This window comes from Mustela nigripes, chromosome 3 (assembly GCF_022355385.1).
Source record: "Mustela nigripes isolate SB6536 chromosome 3, MUSNIG.SB6536, whole genome shotgun sequence".
NCBI classification, from domain to species: Eukaryota; Metazoa; Chordata; class Mammalia; order Carnivora; family Mustelidae; genus Mustela; species Mustela nigripes.
The window spans coordinates 177895949-177922588 of NC_081559.1; the positions used below are offsets into that span (position 1 = coordinate 177895949).

Sequence of the window (26640 nt, forward strand, 5' to 3'; positions counted from 1 at the left end):
CCAGGGGGTAATGATGTGTCAGTGTGGGTTCATGGGTTGTAACACACACACACATGCACACGACTCTGGTAGGGGACACTATAATGGCGAGCATGTGTTGTGGGGACCGGCGGTCTATGAGGATTCTCTGTACCATCTGCTCAATTTGCTACGAACCCGAAACTACTCTAAAAAATAAACTCTACTGAAAACTTCTGTGGGATGCTGGTGAGCGATCTACACTTCTGCTCTTGGTGGATGTGAACAAGGCCAAGCCACGAGAAAGACGCATCTTTCTCCAAGGCAGAAACCTCCAGCCGGCAGGAGCGCTAACCCTGGAGCTCTTCCCCTATGTCCACCCTCTACCAGCCACACTCGCCAACTCCTAGATGGGACATTTGTCATTCCTCTGGCCCCCTCTCAGACGAGGACTATCCCACCAGCCCAGAAAAAGAGTCCTAATTTAAACAAAATCCAATGCCCTTGAATAAACAGGCCCCTGTTTATTATATCCTATAATGGAATTAGGACTAGGCACAGCAAAGCCACGTTAATCACTTCAGGTATTTAATTCAGCAGCCTCAGAAATCCCCTGTATCTGGACAAAATAATTACATATTTAGAATTCTTTCCTAACTTAGAAAAAAGCAAATGCTGTTGTGCTTCCATTTTACCTCACTTCCCTACCTATCTACAAGCTGCTTCATATTGTGTAATCGGTGTTAAGTCACAAACGTGGACTCTGACGGACTTGCTTGATGCCAGTGGAAAAACACAAGCTAATGGAATTTGTGTGGCGCTCACAACACACACCTGCTCACACCTCTGCTAGATACGGGGTTTGGTCAGTGGTGAGCAAGGAATAAAAGTGTCCATCCCAAGGCCAGAAGGTTTGGGGTTGAATCCTGACTCCAAAGTATTATCGTGATGACACTTCGCCAAGTTACTTAACCTTTCAGGGCCTCTATAAAATGAGGATAATAATAATTCCTATCTCATAAGTTTGTTGTAAGGATTCACAGAGAGAACACATGTAAATCACTTCGGATAGTGCCCAGGACATTGAGTTTAGAGAACGTTAGCTTTTGTCTTCATGTAATACTGGCTTCACCAGTCCACAGAGACGACACACTCATTCGTGACATACTTGTTCAACATATGTGATGTTCAAGGCTTTTGTGTGAATGTGAATAAAGATACAAAATACTCCTACTAAAAAGACCCTTACAGAAGAGTCACAGTCCTCTGTTTAGGAAGACAAGGACGGGATTGTCACTTCTGGGCAGGGGCTGAGTGTGTGTGCGCCTGGTAAGACCCGGAGAGGGGCACTGTAGAGGACTGGGTATCCTTCCTAAGTATGATCCTGGGCACAACACTTTACTTCTCTCAGCCCCAGTGTCCTAATCTCTCCAATGAGGAGGTGGACAGAGTGGTCTTGAACTTTCCTAGGAGTTCTAGATTATCTCTATGAGATTATCCCAGGAACCAAAAAGACATGGGCCCTAGCCATGTTTTTTTTTTTAGCCTACTGTTTTTTTAAAAATATTTTATTCATTTATTTGACACAGAGAGAGATCACAAGTAGGCAGAGCAGCAGGCAGAGAGAGTGGGGGAAGCAGGCTCCCTGATGAGCAGAGAGCCCGATCCCAAGACCCTGAGATCATGACCTGAGCTGAAGGCAGAGGCTTAACCCACTGAGCCAACAAGGTGCCCCGCCATTAGTGTTTAAAATCCAACACAGAGACAGCGCAAACCGACGTGGCAAAGGAAGACTGTGAGCCCAAACAGAAAGGAAAATGGAGCTCATGCTGTTGTCTTCACCATCATGGTTTGATAGAGAAGTTGTCAGGAGACCAAGTATGTCAGACATGGTTGGAAAAGATAATACTGACTGGATGGCTCAGTCAGTTAAGCATCTGCCTCAGGCTCAGGTCGTGATTCTGGGGTCCTGGGACTGAGTCCCGCATGAGTCTCCCTGTTCGGTAGAGAACCTGCTTCTCCCTCTTCCCGCCGCTCCCCTTGCCTGTTCTCTCTCTCTCACGTGCATGCTCTCTGTCACTCTCAAATAAATAAATTAAAATTTTTTTAAGTTTTTTTTTTTTTTTAAAGGAGGAATGGAAAATGAAGGGCTAGATGAGGTATTTAGTGTTCAGGGGGGACGAATTACCTCAGGACACATATCCTCATTGCCCAGTCAATGTCCAAAGAGATGATGTGAATTAGAAAACAAATACCATTTATCGGTTACTTTCTATGTACTAAGTACCCTCTTACTCTCTTTCGATAAGTTAGCCCATGCCATCTTCACAACACCCTATGATGAAGATGTTCTCATTGCCATTTAAAGATGAGGACATTAATATACTGAGAGATTTAACTACTTGTCCACAGTCAGCAGACTATGAACTGGCAAGGTGGGGATTAGAACCAATGTAAATACGCGTACATTCAGGGAATTACTGCCTTTGAACATGAATTTACACACACACACACACACACACACACACACACACACACGCAATGTAATGGGGCATCAGCTGAGGATGACTTTAGAATAAAATGTTATCATGTAGGGACACCTGGGTGGCTCAGTGGGTTAAAGCCTCTGCCTTCTGCTCAGGTTATGATCTCAGGGTCCTGGGATCAAGCCCCGCATCGGTCTCTCTTCTCAGCAGGGAGCCTGCTTCCCCTACCCCCTGCCTGCCTCTCTGCCTACTTGTGATCTCTGTCTGTCAAATAAAGAAATAAAATCTTTAAAAAATTTTTAAAAATAAAATGTTATCATGTAAATAGCAAGAATAATTCTAGGTTGCAGTCCTGAGCCACGTTAAAAAGATGGCTTTCAGAGTCTAAGTCTGCGGTCTAAATCTAGTTCTAAATTCAGGAATTTTCAGAATGTACCATGTGTCGATTCCCCGGATGTATATTTCATTAAATAACTGAAAGTAAAACCCTGGCTTGTTTTTTTTGTTTTTGTTTTTGCTTTTTTGTTTTGTTTTGTTTAGTTATAAAAAGATTAAAAAAAAAAAGAAAGAAAGAAAGGGAAAACTGACTCCAAGTCACTCCCAGAATACAGAAACAAAAGAACAATAGCCTGGAAAGCAAAGTAAAACTAAAGACACATTTAGAGCACACAAAAGCTACCTTCTTAGAAGTAGCTCGAAATGGGTGGAGGAAATTACCATTCAAAATCAGAACACTGGGCCTTTTCAATGAAGCTCCACAACAGAATGGGGGGGGGGGCAGGGTGGGGACTAGGTATTAATTATGTTATTGGCCTCTTTCCATTCTGCCAAACAAGTATGTTGTGGGGCAGAAGAAATCATTTCTATAAACATCTATGACCGTCCAGGGTTAAATTGGTAGATCAACATGTCATTTACGTGTCATTTCTAACATACCCACACTTAATTCTCAACTCAAAAAACCTCTTAAAAAAAAAAATAGGCAGGAAAAGGAGACTTTTACAAGGTTACTGTCTTACCTTCAAATCACCAAACCCAATTTCAATTTAGTCCTTCAAATCTGAAAAAGCTACTTTTATTCCCGAATTTGGAGAATATAGACGGTCCCATTCTAGATTAATGTGAACCTGTGATTGCTTTCAGCACACTACTATTATAGAATAGTCAGATTTTTGTTAAGGCATAAGAGGCAAATATGGAAAGAGCTTTAGGTGGTTAAAAAAAAAAAATGGAAAGAACATCTCAGTGGGAACAAAATCCCCATGAAAGTTGAAACAGATTCCTTTTCTTACTAAGGAGCCTTAAAAATAATCAACATGTTGCCACTTCTATTAGGTAAGTTTCATCATAAGACTATTTTATGAACATTAACTACTAATACCCCATTGCCTCTGTGGGGAGAAGAAGTAGTTCCATCTTTCTTATTAGGGAAATCCTAGTGTTTGGTGGAAAATGGATTGGAAATCCATTTGTCTCCTATCTGGAATTTCCAATCTCTAGTCCTCTACATCAGCTGTCTGAGACCACACTAGACTTTTAATGTTGTCAGCCAATATAAATATAGCAAGTCATAATATATTGAAAGAAAATGATAATGCAAACCCCAGCAATAAATAGTCTAAGAGAAACATACATTCCCCAGGTGGTAAGTTACCAAAATCAACAAGGACAGAAAAATCTTTAGGATGACAAGAAGAAGAGAAAATATTCTTTACATTCTGTTAAGAACGATGGGGGGAAAAAAGAGAGAGAAGACCTCTAAAAAAAATACTTGGGAGATCATTCTAATCAGAAAATATTTAACAGCTTGAGTTCTTTTAGATTTAACTGAAGTAAAACCAAACTGAGTTCCTGTTTCATCAGCTAAATCATGACTGCAATTTTACAAACATTGACAAAAAAAGATAACTTACACCGACCAGAAGAATGTCCCAGCTTTCACCCCTTGCTTGATGGCTGTAATCCATAGCTAATGAGGAAAATATAAGAGGCTTATAAAATATTCTGAGTTTTTGTCAAAGAAGAAATTTTTAAAATATATTAGGTCAGATATCTTATACTTTACCCACATCCCACCATAAATTTCATATTATTTGTAATCATTCACTTTTCACATCTGGAAATCAGAATTATTATTTTCATAAATGCCATTTAATACATTCTCTGCAAAAGCTTTCAAAAACTCTTCTGTGATCCTAGTGGCATTTTTAACTCTTATTTCATCTCAAAAGTCTCCCTGTACCTGTCTTTTCTGATCATTGTTTTGAACATTTCACTTATATGACGGAATTCTGCTCATCAAAGGACCCAGGAGTGGACCATATGTTTCCTGTACTATTGAAAGCCAACAGAGGAGAACCCCAATGGTACACAGATGCCAGAATCTTGGAACTTGGTTTCGTCTTGTTTTAAACAAGGTGAATGAAAATGACGAAAAGAAAAAAAAAAGGCTATTTTTTATCCTGGATTTTCTCATGTATCTTTTATTTAGCCTTTCAATAAATAGAATTTAAGGAATAAGCTCCTGGGATAAGTTAGGGGAACCAAGCATTTCATTGAGGCTTTTAAAATATTCTTTCCAGCACATGTTGTAGGGCACAGAAGATTCAGTGGTTAAGAACCGGAGCTCTGCAACCAGATCACTGGGTTTAAAGCCTTGCCTCTGTCACTTACCAATGGTGCAGTCCTCCAGTGAGTTCCTTAAGCTCTCTGGGCTTTGGTTTCCTTTAAAATGTAGATAGTATTACCAAGCACGTGGGATTATTCTAAGCTTTAATGAGTTAATACTTTTAAAGTCCTTAAAGCAGTGTCTTAGCATTTGGTGACCGCTGGATCAATTTTAATCTTAATTATGATGCAATGGAAAGAAATATAATCCACTTATTCTAGGAACATTAAAAACAGCTTAGGATGGCCAGTGTCCCACTGAACATAAGTGTGTACAAAGAACCTTCCCCCCACTCCTCAGGAGGCAAGCAGGAAATGTGGCTGCTTTGTTATAAGACCCAAGCAGAAATGGTCTAGGAATTGCAGCAACCCTTTTCAGGTTTCCTTGTATACAAACTTCCAGAGGGTCTTACAGACTCCAGGGGAAACCTCTGGGGTTTGAGGAAAGGGGAAAATTGGGAGGTGTGGTGTTTCCATGAGGTTGGCTATGTCTTTGGAAGGGTCTGAGACATCCGGCCTTGGGGAATTCTGCAGATTCCCAAACCCCTGAGGAAGGACTGAAGATCTCCAGCCTGGAAGAATCATAGCTCTTGCAGTTGGCAAGAAAGGGATGGGCAGGAGAGCTTGGAGAACTCTCTCAGACTGGAGGAGGTGTGAACTGCCTTGGGAACACCAGCATGGGGGAGGTGGTGCCCTCATCCCATAGGGATGGGTCATAGCGATAAGGATCTCTGATGACTCTGACTGCCCTTCCAGACTTTAGTTCAGAGCATCCGTCTGCTTTACAGACAAACTCTGACATGCTGTACCGCAGGCCAACCAGGATTCAAAATTCATTTCGTTTCAACCAGAATTCATTCTTTTTTTTTTTTCCCTTGGTGATCACATTTTTGAAAGGGTTAGGGGAAAAAAGATCCCTTTAGTTTATGAATTTTTGAGTTATCTGCAAGCCAACTCATTTTGGGAGTGGAAGAATCCTTGGTCATTATTTCTTAATCTCAAAATCTGGGCAGGGTTCTCTTTTGAATGTCTTCTACACTTGAAGATGCGATCATGCAAATCTCCCTTTTTCCATACACAGTAAATTCTTTGTTTCAGCTAACTCTTCAGAGAGGGCAATTAGTACAACACCATCTCCCCAAACAAAGAGCATCGGGAATATTCCAGTTTATTGATCTATATATCTCCGTGTGTTTTCTCATCGATTTCTATAGTAGTCACAGTTTCTTCCACAGTTTCCAGTATCATATTTAAATGTTGATCATAAGCATGTAATCTGCCTCAAATTTCTCTGTCCTTTCTCATTTCCATATGAATTTGTTCATCTAGACCGAGCCTGATGATACCCAGGGACTCTTCTAGAGTGTAGGTGGTTTGCTGCTGGTCCACGTGGTCTACCAAGTTTCAAACCTTGCGCTCTATCCCACCTCTGGCAAGAGAACACGAGCCCGTCCCCTACCCACCCCGACTGCCTCTAGAAACTGAGAAAATGCAATGTCAGGGAAGTAGAAAGAAATTTGCCATGCACCCTTTGCTTTGAGGGTTTGCATTGGTCATTTGAGACTGGGGCAGATCTTCTGGGGGAGGCATAAGCTGGGCTCATAAGGAAAGGTCATGTCCAGGCACTGGGCACGTCCATTCTATCTCATTGGCAGCAACCCTACCATCAAGATTCAGTCAAAACTAAGTTCTGGGCATCCACCAAGTGACTCAAAACCACATCAGATCCCAGAGAGACCATTTCTCACACACACACACACACACACACACACACATACACACATATATATATATAGAGAGAGAGAGGAGGATAAGGAGGGGTTCCGAAGGACAGAGAGAATTTCAGGCAGACTCCCATCTCAGCTTGAAGCCCTCACCTGCCTTCTGGATCCCACGACCCTGAGATCATGACCTGAGCTAAATCAAAAGTCAGATGCTTAACGAATTGAGTCACCCAGGTGCCCCAACCAGTTTCTTACATTAAATGATCTATTTCCAAACTTACTTTAATTTCAGAGACTCACGCTAGTGTTTTCCTATCCAAACAACTGCATACAAAATCCAGTGCCTTCGTATTTACAAAGAAGTTGTACTAGGCATTATCCTGCAGTTGCGAAATATAAGATTAATCTGGGGTTTTCTAACGGAAATTTTTTAATGCAATTTTGCCAAATCATGAGCTCGCACTTTCAAAAGTTATGTTGTAGAATTATGCTGATGTTGACGTTATCTGGGCAACAGGAAGCCCTATGGGTAACCTTTAGCTCAGCAATGCACAAGGAAAAGAGCACCAGAAGGATCTTTGCAATGGTATAAGGAAAGAGCACGGGGAGAGAGAGTGGCAGAAGGGAGTATGCTAGAATGTTCCCAAGGGTAAAGTTAGGGTCATGTGCCCTTTATACTTTTGTGCACTTCCCCAGATTTTTACAGTGACAATTAACATCTTTGTAATTAGAAAAAAAAATGGTCAACTGTAAGAAGCAAGCAAACCATGAAGACAATTAAATGGTAATTGTTTATTTATATATATATTTATTTATATAATTGTTTACATATCTAATTTTATATGTGTATGTGTATATATGTGTGTGTGTGTGTATTTTTTTTAATTTAATTTAATTTTTTTTTCTGGAGCACCTGGATGGCTCAATTGTTTGAGCGTCTGACTCTTGATTTTGGCTCAGGTCATGATCTCAGAGTCCTGGGATTGAATCCATGGCAGGCTCAGTGATCAGCAGGGAGTCTGCTTGAGGTTTCTTTCTCCCTCTCCCTCTGCTCATCTCCCCAGCCCCCCAACACTCTGTCTCTCTCAAATAAATAAATAAATCATTTTTTAAAAATTTATTTCTTCTCAAAAAAAAGGAAGCAAAAACATTCTTCCTGCTTTTTGGTACAAATCATATTGGCCATATTTTCCAAAAGAAAAGTGGGAGCATGGTCAGAAAAGTGCAAAAAGTGAACAAATGGAAGAATATTTAAAATTTAAAAACATTTAAAAACCTCAAACAAAGGGATCCTCGTGGTAATGCAGCCATTCTGTCAGGGTTTAGCAAATGGTGGGAGATTAAAACATGACATTCTTAAGTTAAATCAGATCATAAGTAGCTCTAAAAGCTCCTTTGTAGGTCATATGTATATATTATATTTCTGAACACAGAAATTAATTCTAGTAATTACAGAGGAAAAAAGTCACTAAAATGTTGTTTTAAAAAAAAAAATTGAAACTGAGCTTCGGGGGCTATTAGAGAAAGAGAGAGAGAGAGAAGTTTCAAGTTCCTTGTTAATTCAGAGAAAAGGGAATCAGTATTTCTCTGAATTTGAATGAATATAAATTTCCCCCAAGACTGGTAAAACAGCACAACAAAAATAACCTGACAGGATACTGGTTTGGTTTCCCCACCTTTAATGCCAATAATTCTCCATTGCTCTGCTTTATCTAGAGGCAGCTTTCAACATTTATGTCTTAGTTACGACATTTTGAAGAGGGAACAAGTGGGAAAATTTTTGCACCTACTTGATAGGTTATTAGGAATTTTTTAAAAAAATGCTTTTTCATTGGAATCAGAGGATTTAAATGTGAAATCCAACACATGATCACATTAAATTAAATGTGACTAGGAGAAGGGGAGAAGTTTTGAAAAACAAAATAAGCAAATAAGTTTTTCAAAGACAGGAGCTACTATTATAGTGTTTCTAGCAGTTCTTCGCAGGGAAATGATTCCTTTGCATTCAAAAGCACAGAGCCAGGATGAATGGAATTCTGGGAGACCAGAGAGATTGGCTGGGGCTGTAGCATCTGCTGTAGGAAATCACCTACTGAGATTCAGATCAGAACAAGCTACCATATGAGGACTGGGGTTGCAGCAGAGCAGACTGTGAGCCCGCTTAGGAAGTGCTTAGGGCCTGAAGACAATGACTGATAAACTACAAGGAAAAAGTACAGGCAAATATGCCTCAGATATGGTCCAGTTCAAGTTCAATCCAGGACACAGTAGTGGGGTCCCTGAATGCATCAGGCTGTGGATTACAGCCTGAGAATAAAGAGATTGTACCCCCTTGGGGTCCAAAGTCTAAATTTCAAAAATATATGGTCACATTTATGACAGAAATAATGTGAAAACCCAAAAGAGGGTCCCTGAGCTTAGCCAGGGCTGGAGGAGCTTAGCGACCGCCTGGGGACAGATATTTCAACTGAAATTTGAAAGATAACTAGGAGTCTAGGAGCAAAGCGGTTAAGTGAGCTTAGAGACCCCTCAGTGCAGAGCAGAGTCCAACCTAAGTACCTTAGGATACAGTAAAAAGAGGGGGAGAGAAGCCCAGATTTATAGCAATCTATAGGAAAGAAACAACAGAATAAGTAAAAAGTAAAATTTTCCTGACAAGACAGCAAAACCTCCCACTAGCAGGATAATGAACTAGGCAGGAAGAGAGGTAAACAATGACTGGCCCTTTCCGTCAAGCCAACCCTTTAGGGCGGGAATTTCACGCCTGCTCTAATGTCACCCTGCTTCTCTTTGCCATCATTCTTGCATTTTCCCACTACAGTAGTTCACGAGGGTGGTCTCTGGACCAACTCACTGCGTGACCGCTGCTGGCAGACGCAGCAGCAGACCAAGCCTCTAAAGGAGTGGTAAGAAAGCACCTGCTCTTCCTGGAAACGCCTGGCTCTAGAAACTGTGGCTTCGGAGGACTTGCATTGTTGAAGGTGGGGGGTGTTGGGCTTCTCAAATCCCCATCTTTTGTGGAGTTGGAGTCTCGTAGGGAGTCTCATTCATTGTCCACTTTGCTGAGTCCAGATTTAAACTAAACAGAGAATTTCCCACTGAGATATCTTCGGTAATTGCAGGATTAGAGCGGAGAGATTTTTCAAAGAAATGAACACGCTTAAGGAATTTCAGTAGAAGTATGGAGCGTACTGTCGTAATAAGAACCGAGTATAATTTTAAAGCAATGACAACAACAAAAAGAATCCCATTAAAATATGTATGAGAACTGTAGCATCATAAAGTGAATGACAACTTTTAATAGCCCATTGGGAGGACTAACAGATTAAAAGCAGACCTGAGTTGGCTAAAATGGCTATATCTGTGCTACAAAAAAAAAGGGGGGGAGGGGTGAAATTAAATTAAAGAAATTATTTTTGGAAGCCTAATGTAAGATTCAAATTTTCAGATGCATGATATACAAATGCCTCACTCCATCTATTAAATTTTAAAGTAGGATTAGAGTGGTTCTTATTTATCATTTACTCTGACTCCTTTCTTATTTAGCCAAATGTCTTTCATGGTTTCATCATTCAGTAAAAACAAACTGAGTTTAATTTCATTACCTAAGATTTTTATAAATATTTTCTCAACCCCAGTTATTTTTTTCCACTGGTGATTTTGGGAAATGCAGAAGCCTCTGAGAGGATGGGATAAATGCCTGAGAAACATTTATTAAGGCTCATCTCTTCTTCTAATATTTCTAGTTTCTTATATTCTTATTCTGTAGTTCCTTACAGTTTCTGTCACTATATTCTTTGTATATGCTTAATTTCAATAATAAATACATGTTTAAATTATAGCTACTATGTTCCTTGAAATTTTTATGGTGTCCCCTTTGTTCAAGAAGATAGAAATACATATCAAGAAGAAGACCGAAGTACAGATTCCACTGTTAGTCGTTGTCAACACTAGGAAAACACTAAACTTGGTCAAATCTGTCAACATTGAGAATCAGGAAAGAGGCAAACAGAATTGAAATAGACTTCATTCCATGCGGCAGCTTAGCAGCTTTCCCTCTGCTCTGTTTCTGCAGAAGTTAGTGAAGGTGTGGACGGATCTTCTGAGCCACGCCAACCCAGAGGGAAACTAATGTCAACACTTGGGGTAAGGTGATCCAATTTGATAAAATTACTATTGCTCTCTATCTCCTGTGTGGTTCCTCAGGCAACTTTGTTTCCATGACAAAATGAATATAAAAAACCAATGAGCAATATTTGACAGAACTCTCATGTTAATAATTTTATTTACACATAAAATGTTCCTCTATCATAAAATTTGTGAAATCCACCCTGTAAACCAATTGCACTAAGCTCACAGCTCAGGTCATCACAGACTTCTGGGAGTCCAGCCTGAACAAAGACAGCAGAATCAGAACCTCTACTATAAAGAAACACTTTACAGACATACAAGGAGTCTTCCAATACTTATTATTATTATTTTTTTAATGAGAAGCCTATGTTTAGCTTTGCATACGGTTTTGTTAGGCATGCATCTATTTTTGTAATCATGAATGACCTTTAATCAAAGCAATACCATTTTTTTCTGACTTTTTGTGCTCTAGCTTGCCCGCAGATTGGAGCAAAGATTTCTGGGTATGGAACTGCTCGGGGATGGTAGATTCACGGACGTGTGCAGACACTGGCCATCTGCATGTCATGGCCGATACACAAGGGTCTCAGCCCTCTGTCCTAACCAGAGCTCTGGGAGGTCGTGGCCTCCAGTCAGAGTTGACATAAGGTGGGACCATTTGCTGTCTTTCTTCTTCTTTTCTTTCTTCTACATGTTTTTCATTGGCTGTGTATACTGCGCCATGTTCCTGTGGGGAACTTGGCCTTTTTACCCGGGGGCGTGTGTCCTTGGGTCAATTCTGCACATTCAACAACCTTGTCTCACGTTGCCCTTTTGCTCATGTCTGACCAAATCAAGTTGCCTAACCTCGCATACAGTCATGGGAAAAATATGATGTAGAAAGCCACCTACATCCTTTTTTTACTTTCTGCCCATCCATTAGATCTGAAGTAAACAGGATGAGTTCTTTCAAAGTATTAATTTGCTGGTCCAAAATGAAGATAGGGTTCCACTTACATGTAACTTCCAAGAATTTCAAAAAGTGGATTAAACAAAAGAATTCATGAATTTCCAGTGGGTTCATTGAGCTCCTTCTAATCAGCAAGTTTCTCTGTCTCTGTTCATATGGTACCTGGGCCAAAATTTGGGGGTAGTCCTAATCATTCACTTCTCTTTTTCATCGTACCCCTAAATCTAGTAAATCAGTAAGATCTGACTATATATTCCTTCCTCAAAATGTCTCTGAAATTCACCTTTCTGTCACCATTTCCATCACCAGCATCTAATAAAGACATTTATCCTCTGGCACATTTATAATCATAACCTCACCTACACATATACACACATATATAGAGACACACGTGGACATAGAGATATACACATTATTTACACACATATATATAGGTATTATGTGCACAGATATATATACACAACACTAAAGGGCAGAAACATTGCCAAGTCTGAGGAAATTATTTGCATCTTTTATGCAGGTAAAAATTTGGGGATGAAAAGGTTCAGTGCACAGACACACATACACACAAAATGCAGAACTTACTGGTTGACCTCCCCACCATCTGTGATTGAACTTCTCTCGTCCTCGAAGGTGGAAAGTGGCATCAAATACAGGATCATACATTGAATTGCCAACAATTCCATGTGATTCTGGATACAGTCCCTTTGTGTAAAAGAAAATTTATTGTTAAACTACCAGTATGATAATCTGTACATATGAGTTATATCATATATTTTCTTATCATAGGAAGTTTTATAGCAATGTTTAATTCCCAAATTTATATAAGATACATGTATACTCTGTGTGTGTCTGAGCAAACATGAATGTTGTCTTATTAATCATAAGCGATCTGAGAGACTTAACATGATGATAATAAAGTTAATATTTGGGGTTTTTTAACTGTTGCGATTTAGTAAGATGACAATAACTTTTATTGCAATAAGTTAACCTGCAAATTGAAATTTACTTATGTGCCTCCAAAGAAGCTTCTATTTATAAATACACTTTTCCTTTTCCCTAAGTTCTACTTCTACCTCAGAACCCCTCGAATTCATCATAACAAAATAAATAAACAAATTGTGTTTTTAAAGAAGAAAACAAGGTAGGACTGGGAGTATCTGAAAACGAAAACAAAGTGCCCCAAAGTCAATATTTTTATTTGAAAACCCAGAAAATAAACAACAGATTCTGTGGTATCTGACAGAAGCTTAATGTATATGTTCAAACAGAACGGTACCTAAAAAAAGTTTTCAGTTTTGAGGTGACCGTGAGGTTCAGTCGCTGACAAAGTTGTAAAAGACACTTACCGTGAACAGCTCAGGCAGACAAGATAAAAAACAGACAGATTTTCCTGGACCACTGAGAAACATGTTTTTTTTTAATCACCCTTTAAGTCATTTCAGGATGAAATCTACACCCACTCCCTTTGAATCTACATCCTTTGAAAAAATACTTAGGAGGCACCCTGGTGGCTCAGGCAGTTAAGCATCTGCCCTTGGCTCAGGTAATGATCTTGGGGTCCTGGGATGGAGCCCCATATGGGGACCTCCCTCCCTGCTCAGCAGGGAGTCTGTTTCTCTCTCTTCCTCTTCCGTTCCCCACCCCGCTCGTGTGCTCTCTCTCTCTCAAATTAATTAATTAATTAATTAATTGATTAAATTTTTTTTAAAAAAAGAAAGCAGAGAAAAAATACTTACAGTGGCCAAAGTGTATAAGTTAGGGAAAGTTTTCGTTGGGTACACGGGCCTCATGTAGGGAGAGTGTGTGCCGCAAGACCCTAGGGACAGAATTTTAGACATTAGGACAAGAGACCCAACAGGAGTCACTTCACGTATGGGACTCCACTTCAGAAACCACCAAAGACTTGAGTTACAATCACTTCTGTATTTCAAATAATAGACTACATCTACTTGTCCAGAGCTCTCAAAGCTCATAGCTGAGCATGCACTGGGCAGATCATGGATACTGACGAGAATACACTATGAAAAGGACTTACGTAGCTTTTCAATGTTAGGCATGACCTTGCTGCCTTTCTTCATATATGATGCACGGAAACCATCGACCGAAAAGATGATTAACGGAGGGCGAACAAACCTTCAAGAATAACATATTAAGCTTTAGAAAACATCCTGCTACAAAGTTTCCATTGTGCCTTCTCATTCTGCACAACTGAGACCAGGAGTTTCCAAGATGAAACTTCAAGTGAGGCTATTGATTAAGGCCTGGGCTGCCAGCCACAGGGCATTTGTGATTACCAAAGTCCAGAGTTAAGTGACCAAGGTCATAAAATGGCCAGGGAAGAGACTGGACTCCAGATTTCCCTTGCCGCCTCTCATACTGCAAACAAGGTATTTCACACCGTATAAAGTTGTTTTATTTGCCTGGAATAGGTGTTCTCCCATTTGCTACCCATAAAACTCCTATTCATTCCTTAAAACCCACCTCAAGGTTTTCTTTTCTATAACATTAGCTGCTCACACTTCTGAATTCCTTTAAGATATTAATTCATACCTCTTTTTGCATTCACATACATACTACATTATTTTGATGCATAGTTTATGTCTTATCCATCTTTCTATTTCATAGACTTTTAGTAGGGCTTCAATAAATGCTTATCAAATACATGAATGAATGAGTAAATGAGAATGAAATTTATAGCAGTGGCACTCTTGTCCCTAAAACTTATAGAAGAATTCTTTTAGGTTTAATCATAAAATAACTTTAAAAATAATCAAAATTGGGACGCCTGGGTGGCTCAGTTGGTTAAGCGCTGCCTTCGGCTCAGGTCATGATCCCAGCGTCCTGGGATCGAGTCCCGCATCGGGCTCCTTGCTCGGCAGGGAGCCTGCTTCTCCCTCTGCCTCTGCCTGCCTCTCTGTCTGCCTGTGCTCACTCGCTCGCTCTCCCTCTATGCCTGACAAATAAATAAATAAAATCTTTAAAAAAAAAAATCAAAATTGATGAAGACCTTTAAAAAGTTCATCAATAAAGGACCAGACGATTCATTTAACTACAGCAGGATCTGACAAAATAGGTCCTCAGTTATAGTCTGAGGACAGAATTGGCCAGTCAGACTTGAGAATACTAAACTGCAGGAAAACATTTTTTCCTGATAGTTTGACTTGAGTTTATTGAAGCCACATAACAAATTAGGCGTATTTCAGATGCGTCACAGATAAAGCACATAGAATGATACTATCAAAGAGTTCATTATAGTTGTGACTATTCTCCATTAACAGGACTTCTACTGCTAGACTGCTTTGTCCCCCAAAATAACTGAACACATGTTAAACAGTCAGAAATGACGGCCATTCCATTCAGAAAGTCCAAAGAGGTACAAGTGGCTCATTAAAGCCAAAGGAGGAGATGAAAATCAAGACAATATCAAAATACTCGGATTTTGCATCGCAGGCTATGCTGCCAAGAAACAAAAATCCACTTGAACAAATACATTCATGATAACACACTTGTTGATAATTTATTTTCTGCCAGGCATTTAAAGGGTCCATGAATTTTCAGCAGTTTCCTGGAAGGCGTAGTAAGTGTCTCACGCCGGTCGCCCTTGAGCTGTGGGGGTCACTCAAGCCTGGTCACACCCCAGCGATCAGTAGTTGTCAAGTTGTCAAGTTCCTGCAGCATCCAGTAGGAGTTACCAGCTTGGATTATATTTTTGAGAAGTTCTGTAGTCTTCCCCACCCCCCTGCCCAAAAAGGCAGAAGCAGCCTTCCCAGTGGAAAAAAAAAAAAAAAAAACCCTCCAAAAAAAAGAACACCAAAAAATAAATAACAAATCAATGCCAGAAATGTATCTTTCCTTCTCTGGTGGTATTTACATACACTTTGTAAAATCTTCAGCTACGGTGAAGTACAGAGATATTCAGTCTTTAATATGTGCAGAGGCAATAGAAGAAAAGGTTTTAAAAAGTCCCTACTTTGGGGCTCAGTGGTTAAGCCTCTGCCTTCAGCTCAGGTCATGATCCCAGCATCCTGGGATCCAGCCCTGCGTCAGGCTCTCTGCTCAGCGGGGGGCCTGCTTCTCCCTTTTCCTCTGCTCCTCCCCCTCTCTCAAATAAATAAATGAAATCTTAAAAAAAAATACAAATAAAAATGTACTACTTCAAGATGTACATTCTAGCTTTCGATGAATTAATCACTTACAAGTACTTGAGTATAAGTTTACCTGTATAAGATGATCTCAGCTTTTACATTGTTTGTCACCATTTACCTATCTGCATCCTGGGATGTTTTATCAACTAATATGTAAAACTTCATCATGTTTATAAAAGGCACTTACCCTGCAGGGCATTCTGGGGTCTTTATCTCCTCACAGTTGTCATCTACCCAGTGTGTCTCTCCTATAAGGGAAAGTGGGTAAATTCACTTGTGAATCTCATGGTCAATGCCAGCCAGAGCCCTAAAGACCGCAACCCCAGGCCCCGTCCGTGTCTTGCTGGATACTCCTTGCTTATGGAACACCATCTAAACAGAAACTCTGAAATAAAGTCCAGTGGTGGTTTGGCTTACTAAAGTACACCCATACATAATGGAAAAGCTAATATTTAATAGCCCCAAGTGGTGTTTATGCGAGCCTTCTGAGTCTAAATGGTTTGTAGATAAAAACACCAGTGGCGTCAGTGAACAAAATTTCATGTTTGTTTCCCTCCAGAAATAAACTGTTTGGTCATTAGATGGAACATTCTTTTCTCCACCACTGAACATCTCAGAGCCATAGAAACTATGGCACGACTTCCCTTCAGTTGCGGGGAAAGGCTTAGAATACTCAGGAATGATAGATTGGAAGATTGCAAGAGAAAGATGATTTGCCACTGGATCAGCGTTCAGCCTGTGAATTTAGGGAAAAAAATCAATACTCTTTCAATTTTCTCTTCCTCCAAGGTCTAAGAGCTTTCCTGAGTTACCCCGTCAAGAATGGAGAACAGAAAAATGTTCAGGTTTAAAACTAAAGAAACATTAACAACGAGGCTTCCTTAGGAGAAAATGAAAATTATCAAAAAGCATTTGCTTTAAATGGCCCTAAGGCAAATAAACATCACGTATTTTGACCATCGGAAATCGGAAATCGCCCTGGTCCATAAGAAAGAATCTGACTCCTGACAGCTGGGTAGGTTAGTAACATGCTCCTTAAACTGGGGGGAGTTTTACCACGTATCTAGTAACCCAGGGCTCTTACAAAAGTACTACAACTAGAAGTTTTAACCAGGAAAATCCAATGTTGAATGGTTCAGTGACCAGCGACACCTAGGACTTTTTCTGGTCTTTTCTAATAGCCTCTGTGGTTTATTGTTACATTTACTACATGGGGGGGTGGGGGCGGGGAATAAGAGTCTCAGTTGATTGTACGCTTTATCAAAAGTTACAATAACTGTTTGGGCAGGGGAAAGTTTCCAAATTCAGGATTTATGGAATACCTTCCCACCACAAACTGAACACAAAACACGTTCAGAATGGATTTGCTTTTTTCCTGAAATCTTTTCACAGAAACTCTTTTTAAATGTTCCATGGCACAGCTAGGAAGAAGGACTTAATTTTGACAATAAAGTGACTTGCAAAGTTTACATAAAGATTCTTGGATCTTTCCATTAACCTCTGTAATTGGGTGCTATGGTAACTTGAAATCCTTAGAGACAGAAACATCATCTTTTATACTTTTGTTAGTTCACCGACTGGTATTTACTATTAGAATAAAACCATCATATTCCCCAATTGACCATACCAAGAGAACAGATATGCGTGCAGAGCTTTGGGGTACAGCAGGAACTGTGCGTGCCCCGACCCTCTTTACCAGCTGGTATACACATCTTCAGGCTGCTGCTAGTGCCTCAGTTTAGAGCTTACATCCAATGGGTACAAAAGCCATATTCCCCCCACCTCAAAGGGTAAGAACGCTATTATTTACCTTCCAGACCTTGCAGTAAATCACGCCAAGGTGAGGCTTCCCCTAAAACCACATCCTTGTTGGCTGCCCCCTGCCCTGACCTCCTTCTTGCTCCCTGACGTGGTTTTCCCACAGAGCACTCCCTCAACACGTTCCACGCAAGGCATTCCATCTCAGGCTCTGCTTTCAGACAACCTGATCTAAGACCAAGACAGGAACTTTAGTAAACTCTTCATTATTAGGAGTCCACCACCTTCTGGAATTGGGGGCGATTTCCTTGTTATTTCGGATCCATGAAATGCAGGGAAGCAAAACCAAGAAAAAAGCACGAGAAATTTAAAAACACAACCCCGTCCCTCCTTCCAAACCCATATCCAAGGTGTTACAGCCCCAACATCCAAGACTCCTTGGAGCATCTCCAGTTTTTAATCTTTTAAAGCTCTAGCCAACCCATGGAAACATGTACCTTTGCAAACCACTTGGTAATTAGTACAGCAGTCCCCCCTGGCCAGGCAGTCTTCTGAGCAGTGACAAGCATGGTCTTCGTTTCTTACTTCTCCGCATCTGTCCTTGGTACACTCCCAACCGCCCGCTGAAATCGGCACAATAAAACACTGTCACTGCCTCTCACAGACCAAATGAAAGAGGCCACAATTGCTCACAAGTGTTGCCAACAAAAAGAGCTAAAAATCCCACATCATTTAATCTGCTTGTGAAATTAGAGTTGGCCTGAGGCCTAGATGATATTTGGAGGACTTACAAATAGGTTGAATTCCTAATTTTTCAAATCAGAGTACAAAGCCAAACATAATTGGGCTCCTTTGGAAAAACGGAACCCTTACCATTTGTACACTGTACTAAAAAAAAAAAAAAAAAAAAAAAAAAAAAAAAAAAAAAAAACAACAACAAAAAAAAAAAAAACCAGGAAAATGTATGGTATGTAAGGTTTGTGATAGGTGTTTCCACCATCTTAGGCAGAGTAACTACAGCTGGGCTCTTTTATTTCCCAAAGTAGCTTTGCTTGACATTAAGGAACTTGATTTAATTACAAACGATAGTGCAACCAAATCCTCTCCTGCTCTAAGTTGCAGCTGGAGGGTCCAGTCCTAAACAGAGAGATGTAGAGTTTAAAGGGATATGAAAAACACTCGCAATGCCAACCATCAACCAAAATATGGCCTCATCTACAATGAGGGGTCATAGCCCCTCCTCTCCGGAGGCCAGTAGATGGGTTACAGCTAGGAAGAAGGACTTATGGTCCTTCAGAGCTCATGGACTCTATCAACAGTAAATATTTAAGAAAATTAATATTTTCATTTAAAAGAGAGTGCTAAGCGCGTCCCGGCGCGCAGGTTTAAAGACCCTTTGGGGGTCGCCCGTCCACCTCAGGTCGGGCGGTCGGCCGGTGGGGAGGAGGGTTCCCTTCTCCCAGACTCTGCCACACGTACGACCCCCCGGGGCCGGGGTTGCTGCACCACGCCACAGTCTTTGCGCGGCCATCGGGAGGGGGCTACCTGGCGGCCCCGTCGGGTCATGCGTGTGCGTGTGCCCCACATCCCTCAGTGGGGGGGGGGGGGGGGTAGGTGGGAACCCACTGGGAAAAATAAAAATAAAAGAGAGTGCTAGGGACACCTCGGTGGCTCAGTGGGTTAAAGCCTTTGCCTTTGGCTCGGGTCATGGTCCCAGGGTTCTGGGATCGAGCCCCGCATCAGGCTCTCTGCTCAGCAGGGGGCCTGTTTCCCCCCTCTCTCTTTGCCTGTCTCTCTGCCTACTTGTGATCTCTGTTTGTCAAATAAATAAATAAAATCTTAAAAAAAAAAAATAAAAGAGAGTGCTATATTTTTTTGCTTGCATTTTCATCTACTAGACTGGAAGCTCCATAGTAGGGGGGGAAAAGAAAAACACATCTCTCTTCACCGTTATGTCTCCAATATCTGAGACTGTGCTCCACACATGCTAGGTGTTCCCTGAACATGCATTCCATCTACTTGCAAATTATCATGAAAATAAAACACAACTCTTTAAATTCGGGGTTGATGTACTAAGAAACTTCATAATAAAGTCATTTATTCAATACATATTTCTATTATGTTTTCCATGTTCCAGGTGCTGGGGGTGTGGGTCATGAAGAACAAGAAAGACAAGACAAGACATCTTCGTGGAGCTTCTATTCCAATTGGGAAAGACAGACCATAGGCAAGCAGACCAGGAGAAACAAGATAATTTCAGCTCATGTCAAGTGCTATGAAGGAAATAATACGATGGTACTGATAGAGAGTTACAGAGTGGAAAAGGGATGCTACTTGACATAGATTGGTCAAGAAAACCCTCTCTGAGCTAAGGACACTTGAGGTCTTCACCCCTTATTTTATGTTGTAAGTGGAAGGCAGTGGTTTTAGGAAGCTATGTTGCTACTTAGTAATATTCTACCAATAGACACTTTGCTAAATGAATAAATGAATAAAGAAGTACTAGTTGCCATGCTAGAAAACCATACAACTATTGTTTAATTTCCCTTCTTTTAGAATTACATTTATATCCAAATTTTCTCTGATTTTTTGATATCCCCTCTTCCTCTGCCTTCACTTCCCAAGCAGATGAAATGCTTAAAATTCCTTTATCCAGGACCTGCTATTCTCAATGGTTAGCAAATTTCCAAGGATACTTAGACTGATTTTTTTCCCCAATTCAAGGATAATTCATATAACACATATACTTTTATTGCTGCTCTAGTTTCATAAGAAAATCCCTTTGTTTATTAAAAAAATCACTATTAACAAGCTGAACTTATTGATGAACTACTGGCTTTGTGTAAAAATGGAATTTTTAAAAGCCAGGGTTCAGAGTGAACCACAAGCAAGGTAGAAGTCAGTCAGCTGTATAATTTTGAAAACAAACATGGAAATAAACAGAAAAAAAAATTAACCTTATGGAATAATAAGAAAGTTACCTATTAGATCAGAAAAAGCAATTTTTTAGTGAAAATATGTATTTTAAAAGTGAGAATGTGTTGAAAAGGGAGTGCTGAAAGGTTCTTGTGCCTTTTGAGAGGAATATAAACTTTGAGAAGTGTTAATTGTGTATCATATATTTATATTTTTAAAATGTACACTTTGCTTCAAAATCCCACTCCTAGGAATTTGTCTTAAGGAAAACAAAATTCAAATAATCATGAACCACATTCATTGATACATTCTTCATAATACCAACAACTGGGGAAATCTAAATAATGATCAGTTACTCAAAAAGCAGGTTGCATCTGTTCAATGGAATACTATTTAGACATTCAAAAAGACAGTGTGTAAAGAGATATATGAGTATAGACACATCCCCTTCCAAACATATACATATATACACTCATATAAATACATGTACACACACACTCATAGTAGTCAAGGTCTACACTGAAACATTGTGCTTATCTCTGGAAAGTGGCCTGTAGGCCATCTCTGAGGCCTGTAGGATCTCAGGGACTTTTATTTTTTCCTTCAACCTTCTGTTATTGTTTGATATTTGATTCTTTGACATTTGGCATATGTTATCTTGGTACACAGGAAAATAAACTACTTCAAAAATGTTGTTATCATCTGTATTTATTACATCTGGAAAGAGAGGCATGAACGACATTCGGAAAGAGCAAAGGTAGAGTGGGGACATCCACTCAACTTTGCAAGGAGCTCTAAGATCAGGAATCTGGACCTCAGAGGCCATGTCAGAGGCCAGATGCTCGTGGTGCAAAGGAAACGAACATCGGTTAGGTCCCCAGTGCCAAGCAATCATAGGCTGCTGGTTTGAAATAATGTTTCGGAGCCAAAGGGCTCTACTAGAACATCTGTTCCATCCATATGTTCAGTTTACAAGGTTCTCAGCATTTAAGTTTGCAGACCCACGGCTAAGGAACCTGGGAGAAGTTCCAAAGAAAAGTAACAAGAAAAAAATGGCTACATGTTTGGAAAATGTATTATACAGAATACAGCCTAATAAAACTCTTCTTGTTTGGTGGGGGAAAAGCAAACAAACCAGAACTGGTAAGGGAGTTGGCATCGGTTTTTATATAAATCAAGGGCTATTTCTTCAGTAAAGGAGAATAACGTGTCTGTTTCTAATGATATCATTAGAAATATGAGGCTAATATCAATGATAATATGAGTCAGATTTTTGAAAGAATCATTTAAATCATAAAAGTCCAAAACCAAGTCATAACTTATCAAGGAAGCTGTGTCTAGAGATCTTAGCACTGTTGACAGTCATCTTTTCAGAGTTTACATACAGTGCTGCCCAGAGGCGTGCCGGATAGCCTGCAAGGTTTCTCCCGGGTCCTACTTAAAGTGTTGGGCTTTGGAAACAGAGCAGGTGGGGTGGCAAATGTCTCCAAACCGCTTCTTCTCAACTCAAGTGTATTCATTCTGAAGTCCATATATTCTACTGATGGTTCCAGTAGAGCAGACATGGCAAGAAAGGCCAGGATGACTGAGAGGACTATTTCGGAGCTACCCTGAGCATGAGACCCCAAGTAGAACTCCATAACAACTTTCCACCTGCACAGAGAATGGGGAATTACATCAGAGCAGGCCAATAGTTACTACATGATAAGACGAAATAACGCAAATGTTGTATACTGAGCAGGGAAGCAAAAATTTAAAAAATTAAAATTAAAACAGAAAATTAAAAATAAGAATGCTGTTAGTTTCAGTCCATGTACCCTAGCAGTGAATGTGGGAATTGATAGCAAGAGACAGATGATGAAGATTGGGGGGAAAAAAAGCCTGGCCATAAATATTTCCAAAATCAGTAAATAATGACCGCGGTTGCAAAGAACGTTCTTTGAGTGGACTTGGTATGCAAACAACAGTCACAATCAATAATCATCCAAGAAACAAAACTAACGCACACAGTTTGGTTTGACTAAAGCAAGGTGCAAATGCCGGGGAGAATAACAGTGAGGGCATTTAAGCTCTCCAACCAAGTCTCCAGAGGACCCAAAATTTACCCACCTGTCTTCAGACAAAGCTCATCGAAGTCATGGCAGCAACTGCTGTAGCTCTTACATAGGTTATCACAACGACAGTCAGGGGGCCCAACTTCTTGAAGTTCAAAGCATCTGCCCTTGCATGATCCAGAAGTGTTGGTCCAGGGGGAGTCAGATAACACTGCAAGATATAAGAGGCAACGGCGATGGGATTGGGAAATGGGTCCTGTCATCATGGAGAAGGGGCCGTGGGAAGGAGCACAGCATGGTGACACAGTCAGGCTCTAGCTGAGCAGCCTGGCACCATCACCTTCTAGCTGTGAACCCTGGGCAGGTCACTGTGGACCCCTGGCAGGTCGCCAAACCTCCTGCCAGTTTCCTCATCTGCAAAGTGGGGGGATTAACAAAAGTAACTGGAGATTATAATGAGAATTCAAGGAAACAATCCAAGCAGAACACTTAGCAGTCTGTCAAACACAGTAAGTGCAATGAATGTTGGCCGATGGTTTTATTTTACTGTTTACAATTATTATTACTACAAATCTGGGAGGGTTAGTGTCTCTGCGGATGTTAACGATGCCAACAGAGAAGAGAACATTGATGTACACACTTAGAAACAAGAGTTCATGTCCCTCTTTGAAAAGCTGTAACTTTTTGTAAGGAGATTTGAGCCTAAATGATCCGAGAACAGTCTGAACATACGGAACTGAAATAGAAGACTTGTAAGACCTCTTCCAGCCATTAAATAAATCTATACTCATAACTGGGGTTACACAAACATGAACACCATAATCTCAGCTTGTCAAAAATAAATCCTTTTTATTTTCTATGATATGACTATATATCTAGAAATCTCAGGATCAACTAAAATTTTAGGGAAAAAATAGGTGAGACAAAAATTCTACATGTTTGTATTATATAAGTTCAAAAATTCAATGGAAGTTCCATTCCTCATAGTTCTTAAAAGATATGATATTAGGTATAAATTTCATCAGACGTGTAGGACGTACCTGAAGAACACATTAAAACTCTACAAGAAGGTATTTCAAAAGATTTCATTAAATGGAAAGATATACCATCTTAGAGATAAAAATAATATTATAAAAATATCAGTTTTTCCTAAATGAACCTAAAGGTTCAATGCAACCACAATAAAAATATAAAGAGGAGTTTTTTAACTGGAGAGGATATTAAAAATTTATAAAAAATGAATAAATGAAATGAAAAGCACTTGAAAGTAAGAGTAATTTGGTGAAGACTAGATAGTAAAGTATATTCTGGAGTTAAATAATTAGAACAGGAAATAAGTAGATCAATGCTGAAAGTGGGAATGGGAAATAGAGTCAAATATATGAGAATTTATTTATGATTAAAGCAATTGGAGAAAGAAAGAGGCATTAATCAGGAGGTAAAAGAAGGATTAATTAGTAAGTAGTGCTGGAATAACTGGCCGACTGGAAAAAATGCAATTCTGTTGTCATCATAGCTTACAAAATAATTAATTTCTGATGAATGGAAAGCATAAGCAGTGTCCTACCTGTTGCTAGGAATGAAATTTTTTGTAAAACAGAACACATTTTGGTAATGCATATGAATCTTTCACCCAGAAATTCCATTACTAGGAATTCACCTCTCATGTATATTTGTACAAGTTTACCAAGATACATATAAAAGAATCACCGTATCCATTAATGGAATATTGCCCAGCCCTTAAAAAGAATGAGTTAGAGCTGTGTAGGGTACTATGGAAAGATCTATAAAATTATATTAATGTGTTTTTTTTAAGAGCAAAGCAGCAGAACAGTATGATAGTATTAAACATCATATTCTGGGTCATAAATAGAGGTAAAGAGAGCGATAAGGATATAAATAAATATAAAAATAAAAACAGAGCCAGAGAAGGGGGGGCAGAGGCATTGAGGAAAGGTACAGGTGTCAATAACCTTCCTCTCCCCCCCACATAAGAAACTCTTTACAGGAATTATATTTGAGCAAAATGACTGAGAACAAGAGAAGCAGAGGGATTTTTCTTTTCCTTTCTGTAGTTTGAAACTTCTAGGATTTTATCAATTCTTTTGTTTGTTTGCTTATTTCTATCCCTCTTATACATATAACATATATATTTATAACTCTGTGTACATATTTATGTATAAAGTATATATTATATAATATATACTATATAGAAATAGCTTAATTGTTATTGATGACATGCTATGTATACTCTTACTTCCTTATTTCTGTGTATGAATTTTTCATTTTTTTACAATTGGCATGTATTACTTTTGAAAACAAGCAAACAGAAGAAGCAGGCGGAGAACAGAAGTTAAATAACATTTCCAGGTTCGCTGAAGCCATTCATCTGAACATCCCGTCCATCCCTCAGTCCTTTGTCCTTTTAAAAGTCAGAGTCACCCCATCATAGCCTTTATGGCATCAGATCAGTTCAAGTAAAGCAAACAGATTCACTAGACCATGAGATGTGAAACACTTGTGCATGGTTGATTCTGGGATGTTGAAACACATACAAACCGCACCAGCTCAGTTTAGGAAATAATGTCGGGTTTCCAATGCAGTGCCGTACCTCTGGTTCAAAAACCACATTTTTCTATTGACTTTGGCCAACCTAGCAACAGTGCATGCTGGGCCATAAGGAACTGCAGGGGGAGGAGAGGTTGAGATGTGCAAAAAGTAAAAATAGAGAAAGTCCTATAATAAAAACAAAGATAGGAAAAGCGCTTATAATTGAATTATTCTTTTATTTAGGGGTACCGTTTAGACAGACCCTGTGGCCATTTAATAAATTCTGAGCAGAATTCACTCCCGTGAGCTGCATACACAAATACGCTCAGCGAGGCTTATCGCTGAGATGATGCTACGAGGTCCAAAGGCACATGGTTCGTGGTTGCTGACTCGTCCTGTCTTCTCTTCTTTATGGCGTCCACCTGGCATTTGAAATATTCCTCTGGGCATGCCCTTTGCTTTTCCTGCATCACGACCTCTTCCCTATTTCTCTCTTTACTTTTAAAACATCTGTGTGGAATTTTAGCCATTTTAAGCCTTTCTCCATCCATGTCAGTCACGTGATTTTTACTGCATCCCTACCGCATTGATTATCCTGACTGTATCCCCCACTTTGTTCTTGAAAATCATTGACTCTCTCTCAGTTGCTTCCCCCTAATGATCATCTTTGCCAAGCCTTAAACGGAAGACAGCTTTGTGAAGGAAGTGTTGCTCATGTGTTCATCACGCAAACACACAGATGGTAAAAAGTGTTGGACTCAAGGTTTACCAACAGCTTGCAAGTAAGGCTAAGTTCGGGGGCCGGGACGGACTGGGGACACACAGGCCAAATTCGTTCTTGGCTGGCTTGGACTCTGCTGACAATGGCAGCCGGAGATATGCAAAGATGAATTGATCCATGTAGTCCTTCCAGTCCAATAATCTGAAGAATTTGAACTTCTGCACCTCTGTGAGTCAAGTCAGGTGGTAGAGTAGAGCCACATTCACTTTGCCTTTCCAGGGCCTATCCCATCCCCACCATCTTCCTAACAAGCTCTGACCCCCATACTCTTGTTTCTGGCTTTTTCATTCCATACCCGTGTCTCATGTCTTTCCCTCCGCCCCACACCAGCCTAAGGTATTAGGTCTTGGCTTTTTATTGGAAAATGTTAAACCTGGTTCCATACAGAAATATTCTCTGACTTATTATATGTCTAAATTCTAAAATCTGTAAAGCTTTCCTTTACGTGACCTAAACCAGGAGTACATCGATCTGAGCGCTCAGGTTCTATAACTTACTGAATGGGGTGATAAAAACTG

The 26640-nt window shown here is 39.9% G+C and overlaps 1 protein-coding gene and 1 pseudogene across 5 annotated transcripts in view; both read right to left on the minus strand.

The window, feature by feature from the left end:
- Window positions 1–26640, minus strand: part of ENPP2 (ectonucleotide pyrophosphatase/phosphodiesterase 2) — a 106885-nt gene that overhangs the window by 45796 nt on the left and 34449 nt on the right. For all 5 annotated transcript variants that reach the window (XM_059395084.1, XM_059395082.1, XM_059395083.1 and 2 more), the window contains exons 3-9: window positions 22847–23002; window positions 18319–18444; window positions 16251–16311; window positions 13954–14051; window positions 13655–13734; window positions 12501–12620; window positions 4358–4413 (exon numbers count right to left, since the gene is read on the minus strand). In XM_059395084.1, the coding sequence (XP_059251067.1) occupies window positions 4358–4413; window positions 12501–12620; window positions 13655–13734; window positions 13954–14051; window positions 16251–16311; window positions 18319–18444; window positions 22847–23002 (697 nt within the window). The remainder of the gene's footprint in view (window positions 1–4357; window positions 4414–12500; window positions 12621–13654; window positions 13735–13953; window positions 14052–16250; window positions 16312–18318; window positions 18445–22846; window positions 23003–26640) is intronic.
- LOC132013362 (U6 snRNA-associated Sm-like protein LSm3) lies at window positions 6163–6509 on the minus strand (annotated as a pseudogene).